Below are 22,905 nucleotides of genomic sequence, written 5' to 3' on the forward strand. Positions count from 1 at the left end.
CCGGTGAGAGGCCGGGGGGGGCCGGGGCTGGGCGCCCCTAGGAGGTGGGGAAGGGCCCGCGGCGCCTCGTGTGGAAGTCCAAGGTCAGGGGAGCAGATGCACAGAGGGAAATAAGCTCGACGAAACGCTTTTAGAGAGAAATGGTTTATTGAGAGAGCCAACCCGCTTAAGGGAACCCAGAATTACTTCAGAGATCTCAAAATAACTGTGGGGAAAATAATTCTGTGAAGCAGGCACGGCCTTGGCCTCGCTGGGCTGCACAACCGTGTCCCCAGTTGCACAGCCTGTCAGCACTAATGCTGAAGTGCAGAGAGGCGTGAGTGCTGTGAAGTGGAGCGTCATGCTGAGCACGACTGCTGTTCACAGGAACAGGCCGTGTGAGCATCCACTGTGCTCACTACATCCTCAGACTTCTGGTCTAACCTCATCTGTTCCTCCTCTGGGTTGAGAGTGGAGTCTGTAAATGAGAAAAGAGGAAAAAGAAGCCACGTGACTAGTTTTTGGTTTTTAGTACATTGAGGTACTGGCTCAGTGCTGGTATGATCAGCATCAACAGTTTTTCACATCAGCACAGGGTGTAACCCAAAGCCATATAAAAATTAATCACAAAACCATTATATAGGTACAACTCTTGGTGAAAACAGTAAGACATCTGAATCTAAGTGTTGAGGCTCGTTCTTGTGGGTTTAGTGTGTACCACTGTTGAACTGATGTAATTTTTTGTTTTTTTTTGTTCACTTTTCCCATCATTCATATTTAGGTAGTGCGAACTCTAGCTCTGATGCTTGCTAATATGGCTTATTTTCTGGTATGCAAAGTTATTAATATATTCCATCCTTTTTTTTTTTCCTTTTTTTTTTAATTTACAGAAGAGGAAAAGGTGAAATGCGGTGTCCCTGCCTGAGAAAGCTTTTTGTCCTATGCTAGCATCCTAACAAGCAGAGCAACTTAAACAGCCAGATGAAGCCTGGGCTGTTGCTCTGTGTCACACTATGGAGAAGAGGAAAGAGTAAGAGTAGGGAGCTGTGTAAGAGTAAGAATCACAATCCAACATGCACCTTGCATTGTGCACAAGTACACTGTTTTAGACTCACCAGCTGGCACGCAGTGGAAACCCACAGAGATGGGAACAGTTCTGGTTGCTGAGCAGCCTTCTGCACAGTGTAAAACTGGCTCCATGGAAAAGCATTTTGAGACCTTTTTGTCAAATGCAACTGGCTTCTCAACTTTGACAAATCTACGCTGCAGCTTGCAAGCTATAAAAAAAAAAAAAAAAAAGAATTATTTTAAATAATCTATAGTTTATATAAATAACTTCTGAATTCAGTGAGTAGGATTAGCAACAACTAAGACCAATGGCCATACTGACAAACACAAGATACATGAAACTAATCTCACTCAAGGGAGTGCTATTTTCTATCAAAGACTTGGACTGTAAGGCATTTGGAAAACAATCCCCAGGATGGAGGCATGTTAAGTCAGATCTAGGTTGGGCACAGGTGTGGAAATCCAAAAAGATACCTGTGCAACCCTTGCTCTGCTGGCACTCAAATTTACCCAAACTACAACAGCACTTCATTTTGGGGCAGTAGTGGCTCCTCTACATCCATATATCCACTTCTGCATTGCAGCCACCTTACCATGGCTGAGCAGCTTAGGCCTTACGACTCTATGATCTGGATTTCCCTAGACCAATCTCAGCAGGGGAGCTTGATCCTGAGAGCATGTTCCAGAATGCCACCCCTTGCCCATGTGGTGTGGTACACCCTACCGTGTTCAGTTATGCTCATGTTGTTTTTATACAGGAGCTAAATGGTAAGAACAGTCATTCCCTGTCTGACGATTTCAGATTAATTCCATCTTCAACCTGAGTAAATTAAAACATCTATTTCCCACATAAGTGCCCTCTGTTTTGTTAGCCAATGCTAGTTTTTTTTTGTCGTTTTGTTTTGTTTTGTTTTTGTTTCTTTCTGGGATTTAAAAGCCTGAAAACAACAGAATGGAAATAAAGCATGAAACTTTTAAGTACAAGATAAAATGTCTTTTGTTAACAGTTAAACTATCTACTTTTCATACTATATTATCAGCCTGGGGAAATTTAGATTTATAATTTTATCTAGAATGCACAAACTTCAGGTAGTTAGGTAATGTATAAGAAAATGATATAAAAATGCAATAAAAACAGACTTTGCAGAGAACTACTAAACTCAGGAGAACGGACTGTTTTTCAGCCTAAGGAAATTAATCACAAATTAGGGAACAATAATACGATCATTGTACAATTAATATAAATCAGATATGTAAATCTTATGACTATTCATGTGACTAATGAATAAGTCAAAGACAATGATACTAATATATGTTAGAATCCAAATACCTCCAGCACAGGCATCTTCTGAGACGATCCAAGACTGAGCAAAACTCACTGCATCTTTGGCTAAGTATCCGCTGGGCATTTGATATTCCCTTTCCTTCTCAGCATCGTATCTTCCACAAATACCACATGTTTTCCCAGCCATCCAGAAAGCAACTCGAATCTTTATGGAAATAATAAATAAATAAATAAATAAATAATTTTAAAAAAACACTTAGATATTTTTCTTCTAAAAATAAAACCACAGGGAAAAAAATAATACCTCAAACCTATGTCCATCGTAATACAGTTTATCTATACCATATTCAGGGGCTTTTAGTGACAAGCCTTCCTTTTCACTGCTGATCAGCATGCTTGCATCTGTAACAACAAAGCAAAAAGATACCTTTGCAAATGAGGTTATTGTTTTAGGGTCCAACCTGAACCCCTGTTAAATTCATGGAGACAATGCATACTGTAATGTATGGTGGAAATTAAAAGAAATGGTGGAAATGAGAAAAATCAGATCCCATCCTGCCTTGGACTAAGCCAAAGCCCTGTGACTAGCGTGGCCATGGCAGGGGAGACCTGTTTGCCTGTTCTGGGCATCTCCATGGACAGCACAAGGTGCCCTAGCCCTGCATTATTTGGTTTGTGGACACACAAGATTGGCACCTCTTTCTTTGCTCAGCTTTCCTATCACCCCCATGAAAGCAACTATGAAGTTATATTAAAATCATCCAATTATTTCTCATTTTAGGGTGATCTTCACCTTGAGAGGGATTTTCAGGATTATGTCCTTCTTCAAAAGAACAGAAAAGATTAAGTGAAATAGAAAAATGAGTCTCCTACCAGAACTGGGTGTGTACGGAACATCTGTTGGGGTTTGAACACCATTAATCTTCAACTGGATGCGTCCATTGGAAACATACATGTCAACCTTACTTTAAGTAAAGGAAATGAGTATAAATAAATGTTTGTCCTTCTCACTATTCAGATCACAGTTTCTAGTCCTGGTAGAACCAACACTGCAGGATGCTGATATCATTTTGTGAATAATTACCTGTTACCCTTTGGGAAGAAGATTAAAAGAGCCCAGAAAAGTGTGCCAGAAAAGGAGTACTCACAATACCCCTTTCCCCAGTTTTCTGAGCATCTTTGTGTCACAGTTCAAGCAGTAAGACACCAGGCTACAGAAACCCTTGCTACAAAACAATATAATTCCTCTTATATGTTCACATATATTCAAGGTGCTTTACATTTCAGAGGAAGATTGGGTTCTGTACAGCAGTTATGATCTCTTACAGCTTGAATAGCCTGTGTATTATTTTCTTGATAGCAGTGTTTGCTCTAATGAAGAAATATGACACATAAGCACTTCAAAAGCACATGAATGCTGTATTTAACAATGAGAAATGATACAGTGGCAAGGAATGTATCACAAAAGATATGGTCTATGAAATAAGCATCCTTGAGTTCTTCCACAAAACAGGTGCAGGGAATACTAGTTTCCCTCTGTTTCTCTAAGATTATGGAACAGATGGGCACACAATCTTCAAAAATAAATAATTACTTGTAATGAAACCTTACAGATCAAAGCCTATTTATGCACTTTGAAGAACATTCCCTACAATGATTTTGGTATGCATAATCCTACACTACTTAGAATATCAGACTATATTTTTAAAGAACCTATGGTTGCTCCAAGACGAAACAAAGCATGTCTTAAATTAGTTTCAAATAGATTTAGCACATCATGTACCAACTAAAGGATGACCTAAGAGAGTTCATCTAATCTGGGATAAGTAATTCCCTTTTTAGGTATGTCCACTTCTCAACATCTCTGCTGAGATGATTGCAGGTGCTAACTAGTCCTAATTATTAGTTTAGCATAGGAGGTCAGACTAAATTATTACAATAGTCCCTTTTGGATTTATAGTATATGTTTCTACCTAATTACTGAGAACTAAAATGAGACGGTTAAATGCTTACAAATTAATGAAGAGTTTCAGGCAGTAAAGACTTTAGGTTACTGTGAACCTCAGATGTATTTCAGAAACAAAGGACTTCTCAAAGGCAAAGACCCAAATCTCAGTGACATTCCTAGAAATCTTTCCACTGATGTCAATAACTTTTCCATGAGTCTTATGAAGTACCACTCTGCCCTTACAGTCTGGTCTTCACATTTATATCAGCTTGACATCTATCTGTCATTATGTTTGCAATTACTTACTGACTGGCGAGTCTGACATTTATTGCCATAAGGTCAGCAGCTTCTTCAAGTCTTTTCATCATAACCAGGAATTTGAGTTCTGGACTACAATCCTGTGCCAAGATGTGGAAGCAATTCACAGGCATTGAATAGTTAAACTCAACTCCATTGAAGGTTGTGATCACATTTTGGGAGACTGAACAATGAGCTGAAAAAAATAAGTTGAAAGTGAACCTTTTATACTTCAAGACAGTTACTCTATTCTAAGTGGGAAGGGGAAAATGAAACAAGTAAAATTCTCCTTTTTTCACTGTTATTGTATTTTGTTGGAAATCTTACCAGTTCCAATTAGAAATTATTTTACAACAATTTTAATTAACAGACAGATGTTTAATTAACATTGTGTTTTTAGCAAAGAAATATGAAATACAAAGAAATATGCGTAGGCATGATGTTAGTCCACTGATTTCAGGCAAAATGTGTCTCCTTATCCCAGAATTACATAAAGCCTTTCCACTAATAATTTAACCTAAGTATCTTATGATTATGTCTTAATACAGCAAGAATGAATAAATAACCCTTTCAAATCAGGTGCAATGGGAAATTAATGCGTATATTTTTTAAGCTGTTTCAGCTTCTTTGTAGCAGTACAATTCAAGCAGAACACCACAAACCTGAGGTCACTTAAGTGTCCTTCTCATAAATTTTGTATTGCTTTTTTTTCTCCTGGAGCAGTCTCTGCAATGAAGTTCAAATGGATATACTGGGGGAGAGCATATGTCTGAATCACTGCTTGTCATGGTACTGAATACTTAATGTTGCTAACATGCTTCATTTCCTAACATCTTTGCAGCCTCAAAGATTTTCATTACTGACAGGTTTACTTCTATGTAAAGTCCAACTGATTTTTCAAGTGAGCATAAAACACTTTTAAGTTACTTTAAAAATATGAGTCATATTTACAAAAATCTGCAAAGTAGGTACTTCTGCAGGTATTTAATTGCTGACCTTTAAGGTTTTCGATGATTGAAAAGGTTGTTTGAGAAAAGATGTCCCAGTCAGGAGATGGTAGCATTGAAGTCAGAGTACCTGGACTTGAAGGGAATGGCAGGGGAAGCCTGATGGCTCTATTGTAAATTGTGAGCTGAAAATGAGTCAGAAAACAAACATGAACATAAATGCCAAATACAGTGTGGAGATGTTGTAGCATTTTCCTATAACATTCAAAGAGGCCTGTACTGACTGAAATCTAAATTAGACTCTAGATTTAGGTCAAATCTAAAAATAAATTAAGTCTTCTATCTACAGAATGAAAAAGGTCTACAATTTGACGCATCTGCAATCTACAGAATAGCAATATTATCAAATAAGTTTGATATTTGCCAATTCACAGTTTTTTCCTGAGCTGTACATACCACTTGCTCACAGTACAAACAGCTTGCTTACTTGAGATGCTCATCCTTTTCTTGCCTGTATGCTGAGGGCTAATATTTATCCATCATGATTCTCTACGGCCTGGTATTATTATCTCTTCCAAGACACAGCAAAACTTATCACCTCCCTGAAGATATTTGGAGGAGTGGTCTTTTTAATCAATAATTACTTGTGTGTTATCAATCATGATTGTTGTATTACAACCTCTTTTTTATTTCAAGTGTCAACACGCTACATGAGAAAGAAATGTGCTGTAAGATATTCTCATAACAGAATCAACTATGTGAACACAAGGCCCTTGTGACGGGGAAACTTCCTTATGGTTTAGTAGAATAAAAAAAAAGGTGGGATAAAAAACACTATTAATCTTCAATTTCATACGTATGTATTGCTCCAGAATAAAAGATAGTGGAAATATTTACCTCAGGTAGCCTGAGGACCACATCGCAGGTTCTTGGAGATGTCAGAGCCATAACCATGGTTGTCTGGCGAGAAGGACCACGCTGTTGCCTTTGGGAGTACCCAAGCATATATGCAGCCCCTGGAAGATATCTGTAGAACCTGAAAAACAAAGTAACTGATTAAAACCATCTATCTCTGAAAAATTTTTTCAGCATTTGTTCCGGCTGAAGCACCCCCATAAAGCAATATGCACTCTCTGTTAGATAGATGTTTTATAGTATGGTTTGTAACTTGGTGTTGTCTATGGGAAGAGGAACAGGCAGATTTTAACAGTGTTAATGGGTGAAACAGTCTTCAGCAGACTGGATAGCAGCATGACCTGAGAAGAAAAGTATAACCACCTTTTTCTAAAGACATTCAGAGTTAAAAAATAGGCACCGATTACATAAAAACTAAAATACAAAATTACCAAAAAATAGATGACTTTTTATTAATATTTCAGTCCTTCAATACACATTTTTAGCAAGGATCCATTGTATCCAAGGATTTTGTTTTAGCAAGGATCCATTGCCCACTAAGATTGTCAATGAGGTGACAGAGGAGCCTCTATGATCAGGTTCCATTACAAAGTCTTTATAAATAAATTATATATCTATATCTATATCTGTATCTATCTATCTATATATATATATAAAGACATAGTCTTAAAGAAGAACAAAGCTGAATTCTGTAGCTTTGTTCCGGGATAGTCAATTCGATGGTTTCATCCAGTATAATAAGGGGACATCAAGGTAACACAATCCCTTATAAAAATTAAATGCCTGCTCTCCAGCAGACATTTGTTAATCAAATCACTTGTATCCCTTTAAACATGAAAGCCTGAGCTGTATCTATAACTGAGGTGTCAATATTTTGGTATTGCTGTGAAGAAAAAAATTAAAAGAAGCTTAGATAGAGATCTCAGTGCTTTTGTGGGTAAATGCATGTACAAGTACAATGAATGAATTAATACAATGATAATATATAGAATATGGATATATATGTGGATAGTTGTGTATATGAACTGAATACAGAAGTTAGTTTTCTTATACTAAGCATCATGCAACATTTGCTGTTTAGTGTTCAATAAATCTTGTGGAAGTATACACATCATCTTCTTCAGATGCCAGAGGTAAGGTGCCCGCATTAGGAAATAACTCTCTTAAGATACCCTGTACAGTCAAAAAGAGACAGACTCCTTCAGAGAACTAAGTTTAGGCTTCTACTTGGAGCTTCCAGGGATTAGGAAGCATCAGGAGACCCAGTTCCTAATTCAGGCACTTTAAATTAAAAGCTTACAATAAATTATGTCAATCCTGACATCCACTTTATTTCAAGCAGTTTTCCTGCAAACAAAAATGCACTAAATTTTGAGGAAATGAATGCACAGAAAAAAAAAAAAAATAAGAGAGAGACTGAAAAAAACAATCTGACATAAAATTATATTGATTAGGGGAAATTCGTCTGGATCAGAAACTGCAGAACTGAATCTAATAATCTGAAGCATTGACATGGGTGACTTTTTCAAAAACTGAAGTATAATCTCACCATCTTGCAGTTCTTCGGACACTTGAAGGTACTTTTGGCCACACCAGCTTCATCTGCATAGCTGGATGAGAAGCAAACTTCCCTGTTGCAATCTGAGTAGCAATGTGGTAGTCCTGGCAATCTGTACCCCATTTAAGGGAACCCTAGTAGAAGAGAATACATATTTTTTTGTACAAAGCATAGTAATACTGTTATATTTCATTTGCATTTGAACTGATCACATTTTAAACTCACCGAAGCTTTATGGGAATTTATTACTGAAGCATCAGCACAGAGTTTCCATCTATTGGCTTCTGTGATGCTTGAAACAAAAATCTGTATCCTGAATCTGACAGGCTGTCTGTCAGCGTACAGTACGAGCTGGAATCCTGTCGGCTGCTCATTTCTTCTGATGGCACGAAGAATTGCAGCCAGTATTGGTGGCTTGCTGTCTCCCAAGAATTTAGGCTTAAGTCAGTAGGGAGGAAATAGAGACCAAAGACAAAGCATTAGAATTACTGTATAAGAACAGAAATAAAAAGTATTTGTAAAGGAAAAGCTTCATCCAAGTCTTTTTATATAAAGTACATGACAGTATCATAGATCATCACTCTAGCTATTCAGTGCATGTGTGGTTTTGCCAGTCTTTCAAGGGAGTGCTCTTACAACCTTTGTAACTACCACAGTAATGTTATTATAAACATGCATTCATTTGAAATCCATGGTAAATGTTTTTATTTCTTGTGTATGAAGACACTCACCTGAGACATAGCCGTAGAGATGCCTTCATCACTAACTGAAGAAGATGAGGAGCTGCTGCTGCTGCTGCTATTCAGAACTTCCCTTTGTGAGTCCTGCAACAACAGAAAATCACTCTGAAGCAAGTTGTTTGCCATTGTAATTAACCGCAGAACTAATTTTTCATATTTTTATTTTGATTGAACTAAGTTCCAGTCAAGCTAGTGAGAGCAATTATAGGCCCCCCACAGGATAAGCAGAAAATGTACCTGTTCATCTGTGGGCTTGAACCAAAACTGGTAAATGGGTAGATATGCCTGTGAAGATAGATAGTAAATAAGAAGATCCAAGAGAAGAAAAACAACTAACTTTTGACAAATGCTTTAATAAGTTCAGTATTGAAATTGGAAAAAAAGGTGAAACAAGATGCAAATGTTTAAACGTTTTAAACTGAAACCTTCTGGAATGTGAAATTCTGAACTGAAATGCTTCAGAGAACCAGAGGTTAAAAACAGGAAAGAGCTCTGCTAGGTTACCTCATCCATGCTGCAACAAACAGTCTGTTTTCTCTTTCTTCGGTACCTGCCCATTGGGCACAATTTCCTGATTTCAAGTACAAAAACATTCACTAGAAGAAGTATAAAGAATCCAGTCTGGGTGAATTACCTGTTGGTTGGGATATTCACTGTCCCCAGTACAGTGCTTGTCTCCAGAGCTGTTCTCCCTGCTGCTGCTGCTGCAGATCGTACTGCTGTCAGAGCCTGCACTGCTGCTGCTGCTACTGCCCTTGCTGCTCCTGCTGCTGCTGCCATGCTTCTTCCCAAATTGTCTTATTTCTTCATTCTCATGTTTATCTTCAGGCTCGTTACCATCAGCAGAGGAAGCAGTGGAAGAAGAAGATGAACTGGAGAGGGGGTTTGCACTGGGCTCTACCCAGAGGTCTGTAACAGCAATCTTTACTTTGCTGTGAATCCGTTTCTTATGGTGCCGTGTCTTATTTGCAACCTCCAAAAACAGTTCAAAGAGTTATGAATTTACAGCTCTGTAACATTTCTCTAGATGTCAGACAAGCAGCTTACCACAGCCTTTCAAGGAAATAGCACTTCCTTGCCTCGCACACTTCAGAAGCTGCATCAGAACTCACCAAGACCCACCCCTCCCAAACAAAAATCCTTGCTTTCCCATGCCAGTTTTCCACATTGGATTTCAAACCCTTGGTTTTGTTCATGGGAAAATATTCCCCCGTCCAATGCTCAGTCTCTTACCTTGAACACATTTTCAATGCCTAGGATCTTCTTCAGTTTAGCTTTAATGTTCTCATACAGAGATGTCTCCTCCTCTTCTTTAGACCCTGAACTTGCTACATTGATTATTTTGGAAGCAGCTTTGGGCCCAACCTGAATCTCCAGCTGTATTTTTTCAATATCAGCATCTGTATGAACTAGAGTCAAGATACTTATAGTTCAGTACAGTGCTACATGAGCATCATTCACAGAGATTGACAAAAAAGATTTCTTTCATTACTGTACCTGGCTTCAAAACTATCTTGGCTTCAAGTTCTCCAACTAATTTGTGCAGATAAGTATTTCTTAAGAAAGCAGAATTTCGGGACTTTAGGCTGAGACAAGCAGAACATCCCAAACTGGATAATTCTCTACAGAAAACACGTTCATAAGATCTTTGTCCTACACTGTGGCGATGTTCCTCTTCTGAGGCTTGCTGGTATCCCTTGAATATCACACTAGGGATATTTCTTTGCTGTATTAAACAAAAATATGGTAAATGAAAAATTTAAAAAAAAAAAATGAAAAAAAGAAAAAAAAAAGTCACAGCCCCTAAAATCTTTGCTGTATTCCTATTAATGATGAGAATGATGACAGTCTTGACTAAGAAAGGAAGCACTGCTTAAAATTAGAAATTCAAGCACTGGAAGAAGTGGGATTTTTTCCAAAGTGCTCTGTGGAAGAGGTCAGGTCTCCTAGCCAGCCTTTCCCAGGCGGTGTTTCACAAACAAACTTCCCAATGAGAACCTCCGGGACTCTTTGGAGGGGCTATTTCTCTGAACCAGTTTTGGGATACTATTCCTCAGCTGTATTTGCAGTCAATATATCCTTTCCATGCCAGCAGTAGGCCTCAGAAGCTGAAGAGCACATCAGAGAACGGGCAGACCCCTGCAGGGATTCCCTTGGAATATGGGAAACAAACTGTATATCCTGCCTGAGCCATCCTTTCCAGACTGCTTTGGCTCTGAAAAACAGGGTACTGTACAAAGGATGTGGCTTTCACACCCCCTCCCCATGACTATGAAGCAAAAGGAAGACATGCTGTCAGAGCAACCTGTCTGCATGAGATGACAAGAGCCAGCAAGCCCTGAATGAAAGTGGCTTGAACATATTGAGACTTATGTTAGGCCTGGTTTGGGATACAACAGGCACCTGCTGTGTCTCACAGTTTCCTTGTTTGTGATCTGATTAGGCAGCTGCTGTGTTGGGGGTGCTCAGCCCCAGTGAGATCTGTTCTGTTCTCTACCTGCCTGCAGTGAAGGCGATGTGAGGCCTCGTTACCTTCCAGCTTTCAGCTCTTGAAGATATTTCCGATGACTGAAACTTCTGATTGAAGATACTTGTTATTTCTCCTTCGGGGAGAATATGGGTCTTCTTTTCGGAATCTGCTTCTTCCATGTTTCTTGAAATAGCATAAGCTTCACTCCTGTGGAGGTAACAAATGGCAAACAAGTAACATCTGATTTTGCTTAACCCCAATTGTCATTAATACCAGAGAGCTATGGGCAATACAAAAGAGAATATTAAGCTTCATACGGCTACCAAACTACAGCAGAGCCTGACAAGAGTTGTAGGTTCTTGATCTTATAACAGGGAGCTCACAATCAGTAACAAATAACAAGTGAAATGTGGCTAACTTCTGTACCTTACAGCTGCAAGCTCAACCTCCTGGTGGCAAGGAAGGGTTTCAATCTTCAAATTTTTCTCTTTCATATTAACCGTGGCATCAAATTTCATTGTAGTATTGGCACTGAACTCTGCATGAAATTCAAGACCACTCTGAAAGTATTGCATATTAATCCCCATTGTTGCAATCATATGGAAATATACTCTGAAAGAGTGAAAATAAAAATATGCAATTACAAAGTACAAATTAACATGCATGTACTTATCTTTGAAAGGCAGAATTGCATTTTCTTAGTGTTCTGTTTATTTTAAGAACCACCACTAACAGCTTAAAAAGATATGTAACACGATAAAAAAGCTAAAGTGCCACTGAAAAAACTGAAGGGATTTATCTGATAAAACTTGCATGGATCCTCTCACAGCCTAATCACTGATACATTGCTTGATAATAAGCTAATGTCAGAATCTTCCTATAGCTTCAGATTTTGTCTATTTTTTTCACTATTTTTATTATTATCATTATTATATCATATCATATATCATTATTATGTTATTAACATCATTATTGTTATTAGTGATGTTGCTTTTGTGGATCCACAAGTGTTTTCCTTTTCTGCCTGAAATCCCCCCAGCTTGTGCCTTCTGAAAAACTTTATCATATGTAATCAAAAATGCCTTCACAGCTTAGTAGCTTTAGTCACTGAGCAGGTAGAAACGTGAGCATTTTCAGCAATGGCAGAACATTGCCACATTTCTCTTTGATTCAGTGCACTGTGCTAGGCTTGCATGGTCTGAAAGCATCACATGATTGTCTTACTTTCTTACAGATTCACTGCTCAAGACTAGCACAGTCATCCCACATCTGGGACAAATAAGATACTTATGTAATATAACTATTTCAAATATAAATATAAATGAATGTGTGTATATATATGAAAATATATCATTTTTACTTTGGTTGGATATCGGCATGAATATCTGTGTTGGTTTCCAACAACTGTGATGGTCTAAAATTGTCAGATAATGGTGGTGACAGCTGAATATCAACTGCAAGAGACAGAGAGAAATTATATGAACAGAGCAAAAAAAAATAAAAATGCTGGGGATACTATTTTTTCAATAAACATAGTAGTTAATGCATGGGCATTGCTTTTACATTTTGAAATACTTCACAGGATTACTTCAAGATTATTACTCCGAAACAGTTACAGAAGTATGTCCCAGATGAAACACTGTGATTACTTATCAACCCCTGTGGAGGTGTCTGGACAGTGTTTCCCCATTACAGAGTATTTTTTGAGACTACAGAGGGATTTACTTTCAGCAGAGGGATTGGAACCATAATTATTGGGAGGAAATTGCTCAGTAAGGTGTCCCAAGCTCACCATAGGCCGCAGCCTGGGCCAGCACAGCGCCGCTCAGGCTGAGCTCCAGTGGCATGCCAACCACTGTGGGGACAACGTGCCGCAGCTCAGCCACCATTGCCGGCAGGGTCCATTGGCCTGAAATGCCTCGCTGGACCTCTTCCACTGCTTTTTTCACCACTGGCTGCCAATTTGATGATCCAGTCAGACTCTGAATACAGAGAAATTGGTTAAATAATCAGGGAAGATGAGATGGGAAGGGAAAATTATTCTGCATCACAAACAAAAAAGGCAACAGCCTTGTCAGTACCATTATGGTCTGCTGAATGACTTTGTTATCAATGTCAACAAAGGCAATCTCCTGTCCCAATATTTTGATGTAAGTGGACACCAGAGGGTCTTCTGGAGGCAATTCTTTCCAGCCCAGAAACTGCAGTGTTAAGGAGGAGAAAGGGAAGAAGCAGATACATTTTCTTAAAATACATTATTGTATTAACAAAATGTAGATCACATTTGAAGGATGCTAACTATGGTTCCTTAGCCAAAAAAAGTAGTACACATCTTACAAGTCTGAACTGATGTGGCCTTCCTTATGTTGCATAACTGACTTCAGTGGGAGTTTCCCCACATAAGGATGAGGTAAGGACTCTGTAATTTTTGCTGCTCTAAGTAGTGGGTGGCACCCAAGGGCTCATGAACAAAAGTCTTATTCAATAACCATTTTAAGAGAGAAGAGCAACCACTTACAATGTTTTAACATACACTTTAAAACAGATGAATTTTGGCTACCAGCATCATCATCATCTTTTGTAGTGTACATTAAGGGCAGCTTTGCGTGGTGTGCTGACACATGGTCAGTGAAAAAAATGGTATTTGTTCACAGTCTAAGTACAATATAAATAAGAACATCTTTCTGTGACCAAACAGGATGGCCGACTCCTTTCTCACTGGAACATCAAAGGGATGGCTAGGAGGGTAGCTGATGCAACCCTGGGCTGGTGGGAACTACATATTGCAAACAAATCAGGAAGGTGCATAAAGACGTACCGTTTTACCGAGTTCCTTCAGTGTCTTGTATGTGTCATATTCAGCAAAGGGAATATTCTGCTGCCTGATAATATTGATTAGGCTTTGTGATCGTAGAGCCACCTGTAGGAAACAGCATCGAACATCACAGCCCAAGTGCCAGAGAGCTCAGGAATACCTTTCTACCAGGTATTACACTCACGGAGGCCACTCTAAATACATACTTCATGAAGCCATAGCACTTATAAGGCAGATGACTGGAGGCTATGACTGCAGATGCTGAGGATGTGCTGAGCTTTGAACTAGTCAGCAGGGATAATTTTAGGGCAGCTCAAAGATCAGCCCCGGCTGCAAAGCTTGCCCAAGAAGCTGAGTAAATGCCTGCATGCTGTTACATGGAGTTTCAATCTGCTGGGGCTGTACTGCTGGCTGAAGTTTAATTTCAGCTGCTTATTCCCTGTACTTATGCAAAATGCCCCACACATCATTTGACATTAGTTAGGCAGACAAATGCTCTGCTATGTAAGCTTTCCTTTGCTCTCTTAGATTTTCATGCCTATACTGAATGTTTTCATTGCTAAATCTACATGTCAAAAAGCCCAAATACAAGTAAAATCATAACCATTATCTAATTTTTCCCTTCCACTCCAGTCCTTACAGACAGAGATAGAGGCAAACACTACATTGCAGTCCAAGTGGCTTAACAAGTAATGCTATGTGTAGCTAGGTTGTATCTATCTGGTTGTTTTCATGAAATACTTACCTCTATAATGTCTGTTGCAGTATTTGCATAATATCCTCTTACTTTTGTGATTATATCAGATGGAAACATAGTGTTGGGACTGTTCATTAGATAGACCCTCCAAATTGCACCAGCCTTATACACATCTATAACAGGAACAAAAAGCAGCAGAGATTTTTCTTAGGGTCTCCGAGGTGACTGGTGCCTGTAAGTTACCTTAGGTGCATGCTTTACTAGATCTCAAATGATTCTGCCAGTATTCAGCCCCGTAGGTCCTCAAGCTTGTAACCCCAAGAGGGAATCTTTGTTCTAGGGCAGAGTCAACAGGACCACCGAGACTGAAGAAGGAGGCCTAAATCCATGTGCAGATAAGACATCTCTTTCCCCAGCAGATACCCAAAGAGTAGTAGAACACCTTCAGGAGATTTTGCATTTCAAGAGACTCTTGTGCTTTATTCTGTTTCAGGAGTGCACTAAGCCCACAGCCCATGACAGGATTTTGTATGGAAATTGTGGAACACAATAGATGCCTTCAGATAAGCAAGCCAAAGCAGGGAACATGGCATCTGGTACTCACGGGAATAACCACCAGCATGAATGACCTTGCTGTAACGATAGCTCAGCCTGTCAAGTCTGGGGCTCAGTAGTTTAATGGCAATGTTGCAAGCAGCAGATCTGAGTAATAAAGAGTTAAAATCATATGAAGATAGTCAACTGTGACCAAATTCTTAGAAAACTGCAAGAAAAATCACCACTTGCAACTAAAAAATGTACTTCTTTCTTTACTTACAGATTGTAGAGCTGTGGGATCCTGCCTACTGCCAAAGCCTTCATGTGTGAGTACGTGAAGCTGGCTACTTGTAGGCTGGTCTCTGACAGCAGCGAGGTGGCCATAGCTGCTACAATTGGAAGAGCCGGCTTTGTTTCAAAGAGGACAACACAAGCCATCATGCGGACATTAGGAGCAAGTGTATTGTCCATAAAGATCTGGAGAGAGATCTCCCTTACCTGGAGGAGGAAGATACAACCTGTGAATACCACATAACTCCTCGGGAAGAAATATTTTTTAAACTGTGCGTGTCTGATGTGCAGTGAACAGAGAACAAAACCCGGAACAGAGACTTGAGCATGGGGCCTGTCACTGGAAATGAAGATGCTGCTGGCTGTACAGCGAACAGGGATGGAAGAAACAGCCATTAGTAAGGGGCCCAACATTACCGCAACTGAAGCAGTCTCTTTCCCAGAATGTCAGCCAGGATAGGGTGATGTCAGGAATTCACAACATAGGAAAAGACAAGACCTGTAACTATATCTGCCCAGAGTTGCTAACATTACCTGATGGCTTTATTATCCCTGCATTGCTAAGTCAACCCAAGTTACACCCTATAAGACATTTGTCTAAATAATAATTTCAGTTACTTTTGCAGGGTCTTTTCTGGCAATTTTCCTCAAGGCCAGTACGGCATCAGCATGAATTCTGCTTGGTAATGAAGTAGCAGCAGGTGAAAATGTTGGCAAAAACTTCAGGATGCGTTTGATACTGGCCGGCTCTCCTGCATTGCCTATAGCTTTCAGGGCCAAGGCCATGTCTTCAGCATGGCTTCTGCTGGCAGCTTCAGCAGCAAGGTCATGGAGTGGCTGAAAACACATCAGACAGTGGTTAATCATGTCAGGCAGCAATCTTGTAATAGCGTATAAAAATACTCATTGCCAAAGCAAATAAAACAACTACTGGTGCAAAGCCAAGTAAAGATGTTCAGATTTTTCTCCCAGGAAGAATCTCACCATCATTATCAGGACATCATTAACACAGAACATACACACAAACTTCATTTTCTCCTTGCAGTGTTGTAACTGAGAGTAATTTGTCCCTAAGCCTGACCTTTGTTTCAGTCTTTTTTTGGAAGATTTAAACCCATTCCAAGCAGCAGCAGGCTGTCTCAGAACTGTAGTCCTGCTGACTAAGGAACTGGAGCTGCATAGTCCAAGGACAACGACCTGAATACTTTTGATGGTGATATGCAAGTATGTAGCAGGGCCTCTTTGGAAGCCCTAACCTATGACATATCTAGACATATCTTTGCTTATATTCACGCTTCAGTGCCTTTTTAATACGTATTTTTAAGTTTGATCTACCTAATGTAAAAGTAGAGAGAAGAATCATAATTATTTCGCTTTAATCCTGAATTGTCATACATAAATTCTAAGTTGTTTACGGCACTTGTCATACCCACAGGCTTCTACCACTTACATTTGAAATTCTGAACTGTTAAGACCAGATTTTTCAAAGGCATCAGCTCAGCATTTCATTTTATCTTAGCAATTTTGCAGGTGATCACAGCTAAGAGTGAGGCATGTAAACACCTAGTTACCTAATTGCCAGCATTGTGAGAGGTAAATTAGAGTCATTAAAATAATTTCTTCACCCCTTATGAAATAAGACATGAGAGTCACCTACCTGAAGAAGTTCATTAGGACAAAATGAAGGCTGAGCACAGTATTTATTTACCATGCTACCATACCCCAGGTAAACAAGTATTCGAAGCATTGGTGCTTTCTGAATTTGGGGACAGGTCAGAAAAGACTGCAGAAGAAAGAACCAGAGTCGTTAATGTTTCAACTTATTAGAGATGGTATTTAGTGAAAACTTATCTTATATCTGAAAAGCAAATAGACAAAATTGCTTTGGATTTTTTCTAAATATTTTTAGAAGTTAAATAAAATGCTAGTGATTGAGGTAAAATTAAAGCGAATACCATTGCTTCAGTTACAAGGTATGTACTTTATATTTTGGTTACATTGCATTATTTTCTACAGTTCCTCTTTTTTGTTGTTGTTGTTTTTTATTTGTATTTGGCAAAAGAAAACAGCAATTTCCCTGGAATCTGTGGGTTTTAACAGCATCAAATATCAAAGCCATTGAAAATTTTTTGGCAGCAAGTGTTTGGAAACATTTTCTAGACCATTCCCATGTTTGTTAATACTTTACATTTTACAAAATATCAAGGAAATATGTTGCATCATTTGATTGTAATCCTGTGAATTCACCTTCAGAAATGAATGACAGGGTAAGAGAAGGAAGAATTATATGTACTCACTGAGGCAACTTCTAGGGTTTGCTTGTTGGGCATAACGAAATGGAAGGCAAGAGGGAGAACAACAGCTGCTTCCCAGATGTTCAGCTTCTTATCATGGATTTTTTGTTTAAGGAACTGGAACGTGTCAGTAGCTCCAGCAGCACAGACAGCACTCAGGAACCAATGCCTGCCGGGGAGGGGAGGACAATTACCCCCATTGCCCAGTGCTCCTCTGGTGGGAAATCCTGGCTGACAGCAGTACAGTTACCTGTATGGAGGTTCACTGGCAAACTGCTCCCACAAAGAGTTGATTTGATCAAGGGTCACTAGACGGAACAGCTGAACCATTTGTAAGAACTTGGCTGAAGATTCTTTAGTGTCTCCTTCCTCATTATTCTTAACTAATTGTTGCAGAGTTTCTGTTAACTGTAGGAAAAAAAAGCAAACATAAAGTTGAAAGGTGGCATGTCTAAAATAATATTGTGATGACTTGTTAACTTTATAAATAATGAAAAGGAATGAAGAATAAGCCTCCAATACCTGCCCATCTGCATTTTTTATCCTTATGAGAGGAATTGGCATCTGGAACAGCTCTTCTGAGAAATGATAACGGAGACTTCCCTGGTTTTGCAGTTGAGTTTCTGGTACATTTATGGGAGTGTTTTTGATGTCGACCAAAACCAGTGCTTGTCTTCAAGAGAAAGAAAAAAACGCTTCAGTAGCATTGTATATGAGAGTTGGGCACATACAGCTGCTGGGGCAGGTTGAGGGGTGCCCAGCAGGGAGCTGCACTGACCACAGATAGATTACACACTTCTCAGGTTTGTGCATTGTTTAGGATTAACTGAAAATGTTACAGGACTGGCAAGAGCTTTCATTATAGTGTTGCCACACTACCAACATGCACAGCACCTACCTTGCCTCCATGCCTGCTGTGCCATCAGGCTCATTGAACGGAGAGACCTGGTACACTTGCTCCGACGTAGCAAATGTTATCAAAACCCCGCTGTCATCATACTTCATCTTGTAAGTGGACATCACCGTGCCCTTCACATTTCTGACTTTCTAAAGTTGCAAAGAGACCCACTCATAAATGTGAACAGGAACCAGTTAATTTATCACAGACAAGCCAAATTCCCTGCTGGTGCCAGCGCAAGGCAGGATTCGTGCTGGTCCTACCAGGGGGCAGGTGGGGCAGGGGCGGATGTAAGCCATGCCCGTGTTCTTCACTGCTCTGTCCTGGCAGTCAGTCAGGTCCTTGCTTTTGGAAATGGTGGCACGGTTATTCTTGCTGTCGTCCTGGATAACGTATCTGGTTTGGCAGATGCCTTCAATCCCAGCCTGTGTGTTGATTAAACACAATGAACTTTTCACTGGAAATGGCCTTTCATTACAGCAATAAATAGGTCAATGAAAATTGCCTGGAAAGCATTATGTTCAGGCAAGCCTCTATGGAACAGTAAAACAAGAATAAAAGTAAAGTCAGAATGGAAAAGAAACCAACCTCTTGTAGTTCATACACATTTTGTGACTTTTTGATCGTTATCTGCATCATGTTCAGAATCCCTCTCACTATGTTCGTGCACAGGATGGGGCAGTCTTCAGGGGCATAAATACTTCCCACCCTGCCCTCATTGTACTCGAACTTAAAGGCTTGGCTGAAACATGCAGCAATGGTCTCTGTGAGCTTTGAAGATGGAGTGAAGGAGTCAAGGGGCCATAAGCCATGGTATTCCTCCAGCTTTGGCGATTGAACCTGTGAACAGAATTAGGAGAACATTCATCCTTTTCACCACAGTGCAGTAACGGGGAAACTGGACTCTTCTAGTCCACAGACAGACACAAGTCACTTGTTCAACACTGCAAGAAATGTTTTCCTCCTCAGACTCTTGTTCTGGGGCTAGGGCATGGCCTCAAAAATGCAATTTCCTTAAAGGATTTCTGCCAGGAAAGGGTCATGCAAAATTTCAGCTAATGTGGTGAAGCTTGCAGGGTGAGTGAAACTGGCTGTCAACTGTCTGTATGGAAAGGATACTCACCTATTTTCCCCAAATTTTCAGTGTGATCTCCCTTCAGCCTGAAAATCAGCCAAGCTATCCATCAAGCAGCCTACATAGACTCACAGGGGCTGTGTTTGCTCCTGTCCAGCACATCCCAGAGCACCACGGCTGCAGCACAGCTGATGGGGAGGCAGAGACGGCCACAGGACCTCACACTGGATGGGCCAGTGGGGCGAATGTCACCTTCTTTGCAAGCGGCTGTCATTGCTTCCAGCTTATCAAGCTGTACAGCTTGCTTGCAAGTCCTTGACTGCTACCTAGTGGGAAATGTGTGCCTGCATGCACACACATAGTCACATATACATATGCCTCCCACCTTCCTCCATAAAAGTACGTGTTCCTGTGCAGAGGGAAATGGTTTTAGTGGCCCTGTTTTTTAATCAATACAGCAACAGTGTCTTGCCTCCTTCTCAGAGTAAATCCTACTTGACTTTTGTCTGTAGTCGCTAAAGTCATACCACTATCTGTGAGGTTACAACAATTATGCAGTTGCAGAATTGTATTATATTTGATAATAGGTGTTCCCTCTCACTGTTTCAGTAACTGCTTCAGTAATACAGCATATTCAGTAAACTCCTAGGATGAATGCTGAGTGCCCTCTTACAGCTCTCCTCCCTGCCATGGTGTCATCCCTTTTCTACCGTCTTTTGTTCCAAGCCAGTCTTTTAAGATGTTTGGTTTAATCTTTTCTATGTGTAACAGCACTTCCAGATCTGGTATCATTATATCAAGTGAAAACATTACCATTATCATTCTTCACATTTGAATTAATGCCTATGTGAAGAATATCAAAAGGAAGATAATGGAGACAGACTTGAATTTCACATGTGATGAAGGAATTTCAGCACTGAGCTTTTCTCAAGCCATGGACCAGGCTGAAACATTGATATTTTGTGCTTGAATTTGCATCATTTTCATACTCAAGTTTAGTGTTGCCTTACTAAAACTATCATGAGGACATTGCTTTAAAGCAGCTGCCTGCGATGTCTTTGCCTGGACCTGAACCTAAGGCAGATTTATCAAGAGGGGCAGGTACTGATGGCCACAGAGCTGGGGCAGCTCTGGCTCCCTCCCATGGCACTGAAGGATGCAAGGGTGAACATCTCTGCCGGCGTCTGACATTGGGCTTGCAGTCATCTCGGCACCAGGAAGGGTCCTAAGCTTTTGTGCAAGGTTTGCATCTTTTTCTTATTTTACCAGCCTGGAGGTATGACCCAGACTTCTGCGTTATGTAGGCAGATGGATGGGTTCCCATGTCCCTTGCGACTTACCTGGAGAAGGTGGTCACTGCGGGACACGCGGCTGATCTGCAGCTTGCAGGTCAGCTTCACCCCTGCTATCACCAGCCCCCTGCCCTGCAGCCCATGCAGGATGAGTCCCTCATAGCCATACAGGTAGGTCTTGCCGGTATGAAAAACGGGCTCTATTAAATAATAAAAAACAGAAATGCCTCCTTTGTTGTGGTGCTACTCACGGGAACCATCCTGGTAAAGAAGAGTGAGGCTGGCTGCCCCAGCAGGCTGGGCACAAGCAGAGGGCACAGCAGGGCTGCCAGGGAGGGTGGCGTTGGAGCCGCTGGCTGGTGGGAGCACACTTACCGAGGTCATGCTTCTGAGCCCCTGCATGGGAGGAGAGAGAAGGATGCATGAGAAAACCCAAACTTCTGCAGAGACTTTACATTTATTATTCATTTACTGAGTGTGCCAATGGCTGGCAGACAGAGAGTAATGCACTCCTGGGGCAAACCTCACATACTGTGGGACAGCAAGCCTGCCCCAGCCCCCCTCACTGGCTGCTGTTTGCTTTTCCCCTGCTCCTACACTTAGGCACAGAAATCTAACAGTTTACAGCCAAACTCATTAAAAGGCTTCAGCAGATTGTGCCACAAATGTCCCTGAAAGTCCCCGAGGAGATGCAGCTTCCTGAGGTGGCCATCACAGCTCAGAAGTGCCAGTAACGCTTAGACTTACCCACAAGGGCGAGCACCAGGGCCAGGATGAGTCCCTTCATGCTAAAAGTGACTGAATGACACAGGGCAAAATGTGCAGCTTTTATAGAAGAATTATTAACAGGCATGGGAAATTTTGTTGAGTTATCAATTTTTTATCAACCACTCTAACCCATCAAGGGTGAAGGGGTTGGGTACAAGGTGCCGTCTGCTACTGCTGTGCCAAAATCATCACAGGCAATCTTGTTCTCACCTCACCACCTAAATGCTCTGAAAGTATCTTTTGGAACAGGTGCTTAAAAGAATTAAAATATCATTAAAACTAAATTATTTATTGTGTAAGAAAAAGTACTAATTATCCTTATTCACTGGAAGCATCTGGTGCTATTGCAGCCTGCGCTAACATTGCCCAGGTTATCCTGACCTGAACATAAGGCACATATCTTATCTAACTGATAGGGCTTCAAAAGGATTGTGCAAAGCCCCGGGCAGGGCTCCTGTGACACCATGCTGATGTCCCCCTGCCAGCTGTACCTGCTGTCACCCACAGTGCTGCCCTCTGAGGTTGGGGAACTCACCCAGCAACACAAACCTCGGTCACGAAGACCATAGCAAAAAGGGCTCACATTTCCCTCACCTGCCTTTTCTTACTAGAATATCACATCAGTGTCTTTGGCCAGTGTCGTTAGCCACAGATGGCTTTTGGTGAGGTGGGACATGGTGAGGCTGCCAGGCATTACGGACACAAACCTCTTCGGCTACAAAGATGTACAAAGTCTGGTTTGCCCAAACTCATTTCACATCAAGCAACATGGGGCAGCAATCTCCCTCCAGGGTAGACTCCCCTTCTCCCACCAGTCAGTAGCCAGCCACCTGCTGCCATTTTCCCTGTCCCTTTCCTGCAACCCCACAGGTCCAAGAGGCTGCTTGTGGCTCCAGGACTTAGCTGGGTCCCTCGGCTCCCAGACAGCCACCAGCACCACTCCCACCAGAGACCTGCAGGGAGTGGTGGCCCAGCAGCCCCAGGACAGGGGTTTTCCCACTGGGGCTGCCCCTGTGTGCACCCAAACCTCT

The 22,905-nt window shown here is 40.8% G+C and overlaps 1 protein-coding gene across 1 annotated transcript; it reads right to left on the reverse strand.

The window, feature by feature from the left end:
• Positions 1-128: 128 nt before the first annotated feature.
• Positions 129-21,987, reverse strand: LOC137859989 (vitellogenin-2-like). Its single transcript, XM_068689668.1, has 35 exons — positions 21,854-21,987; positions 21,482-21,502; positions 21,155-21,306; positions 19,328-19,579; positions 19,003-19,164; positions 18,740-18,888; positions 18,364-18,514; positions 18,092-18,249; positions 17,845-18,010; positions 17,205-17,330; positions 16,166-16,384; positions 15,537-15,754; positions 15,324-15,421; positions 14,768-14,892; positions 14,026-14,127; positions 13,289-13,408; positions 13,000-13,189; positions 12,568-12,661; positions 11,634-11,819; positions 11,270-11,414; positions 10,235-10,463; positions 9,971-10,146; positions 9,372-9,710; positions 8,975-9,022; positions 8,729-8,821; positions 8,223-8,435; positions 7,989-8,131; positions 6,422-6,560; positions 5,574-5,709; positions 4,587-4,773; positions 3,206-3,297; positions 2,637-2,734; positions 2,378-2,537; positions 1,095-1,256; positions 129-457 (listed from the first exon to the last, which is right to left on the reverse strand). The coding sequence occupies exons 1-35, from the start codon at positions 21,957-21,959 to the stop codon at positions 339-341; spliced, it is 5,274 nt and encodes a 1,757-aa protein (XP_068545769.1). The 5' UTR covers positions 21,960-21,987; the 3' UTR covers positions 129-338.
• Positions 21,988-22,905: the final 918 nt, after the last annotated feature.

Source organism: Anas acuta, chromosome 8, assembly GCF_963932015.1.
Source record: "Anas acuta chromosome 8, bAnaAcu1.1, whole genome shotgun sequence".
In the NCBI taxonomy this organism is placed as follows: Eukaryota; Metazoa; Chordata; class Aves; order Anseriformes; family Anatidae; genus Anas; species Anas acuta.

What these genes read in the sequence shown, in the direction of transcription:
- LOC137859989 (XM_068689668.1), bottom strand. Translation starts at nt 21,959, where the DNA reads ATGCCTGTTAATAATTCTTCTATAAAAGCTGCACATTTTGCCCTGTGT. An exon ending in CTGCAACAGACATTATAGAG is followed by an intron (nt 14,128 to 14,767) that starts GTAAGTATTTCA and finishes TGTTTCCTACAG; the next exon opens with GTGGCTCTACGATCACAAAG. An exon ending in TCATTCAGCAGACCATAATG is followed by an intron (nt 13,190 to 13,288) that starts GTACTGACAAGG and finishes CTCTGTATTCAG; the next exon opens with AGTCTGACTGGATCATCAAA.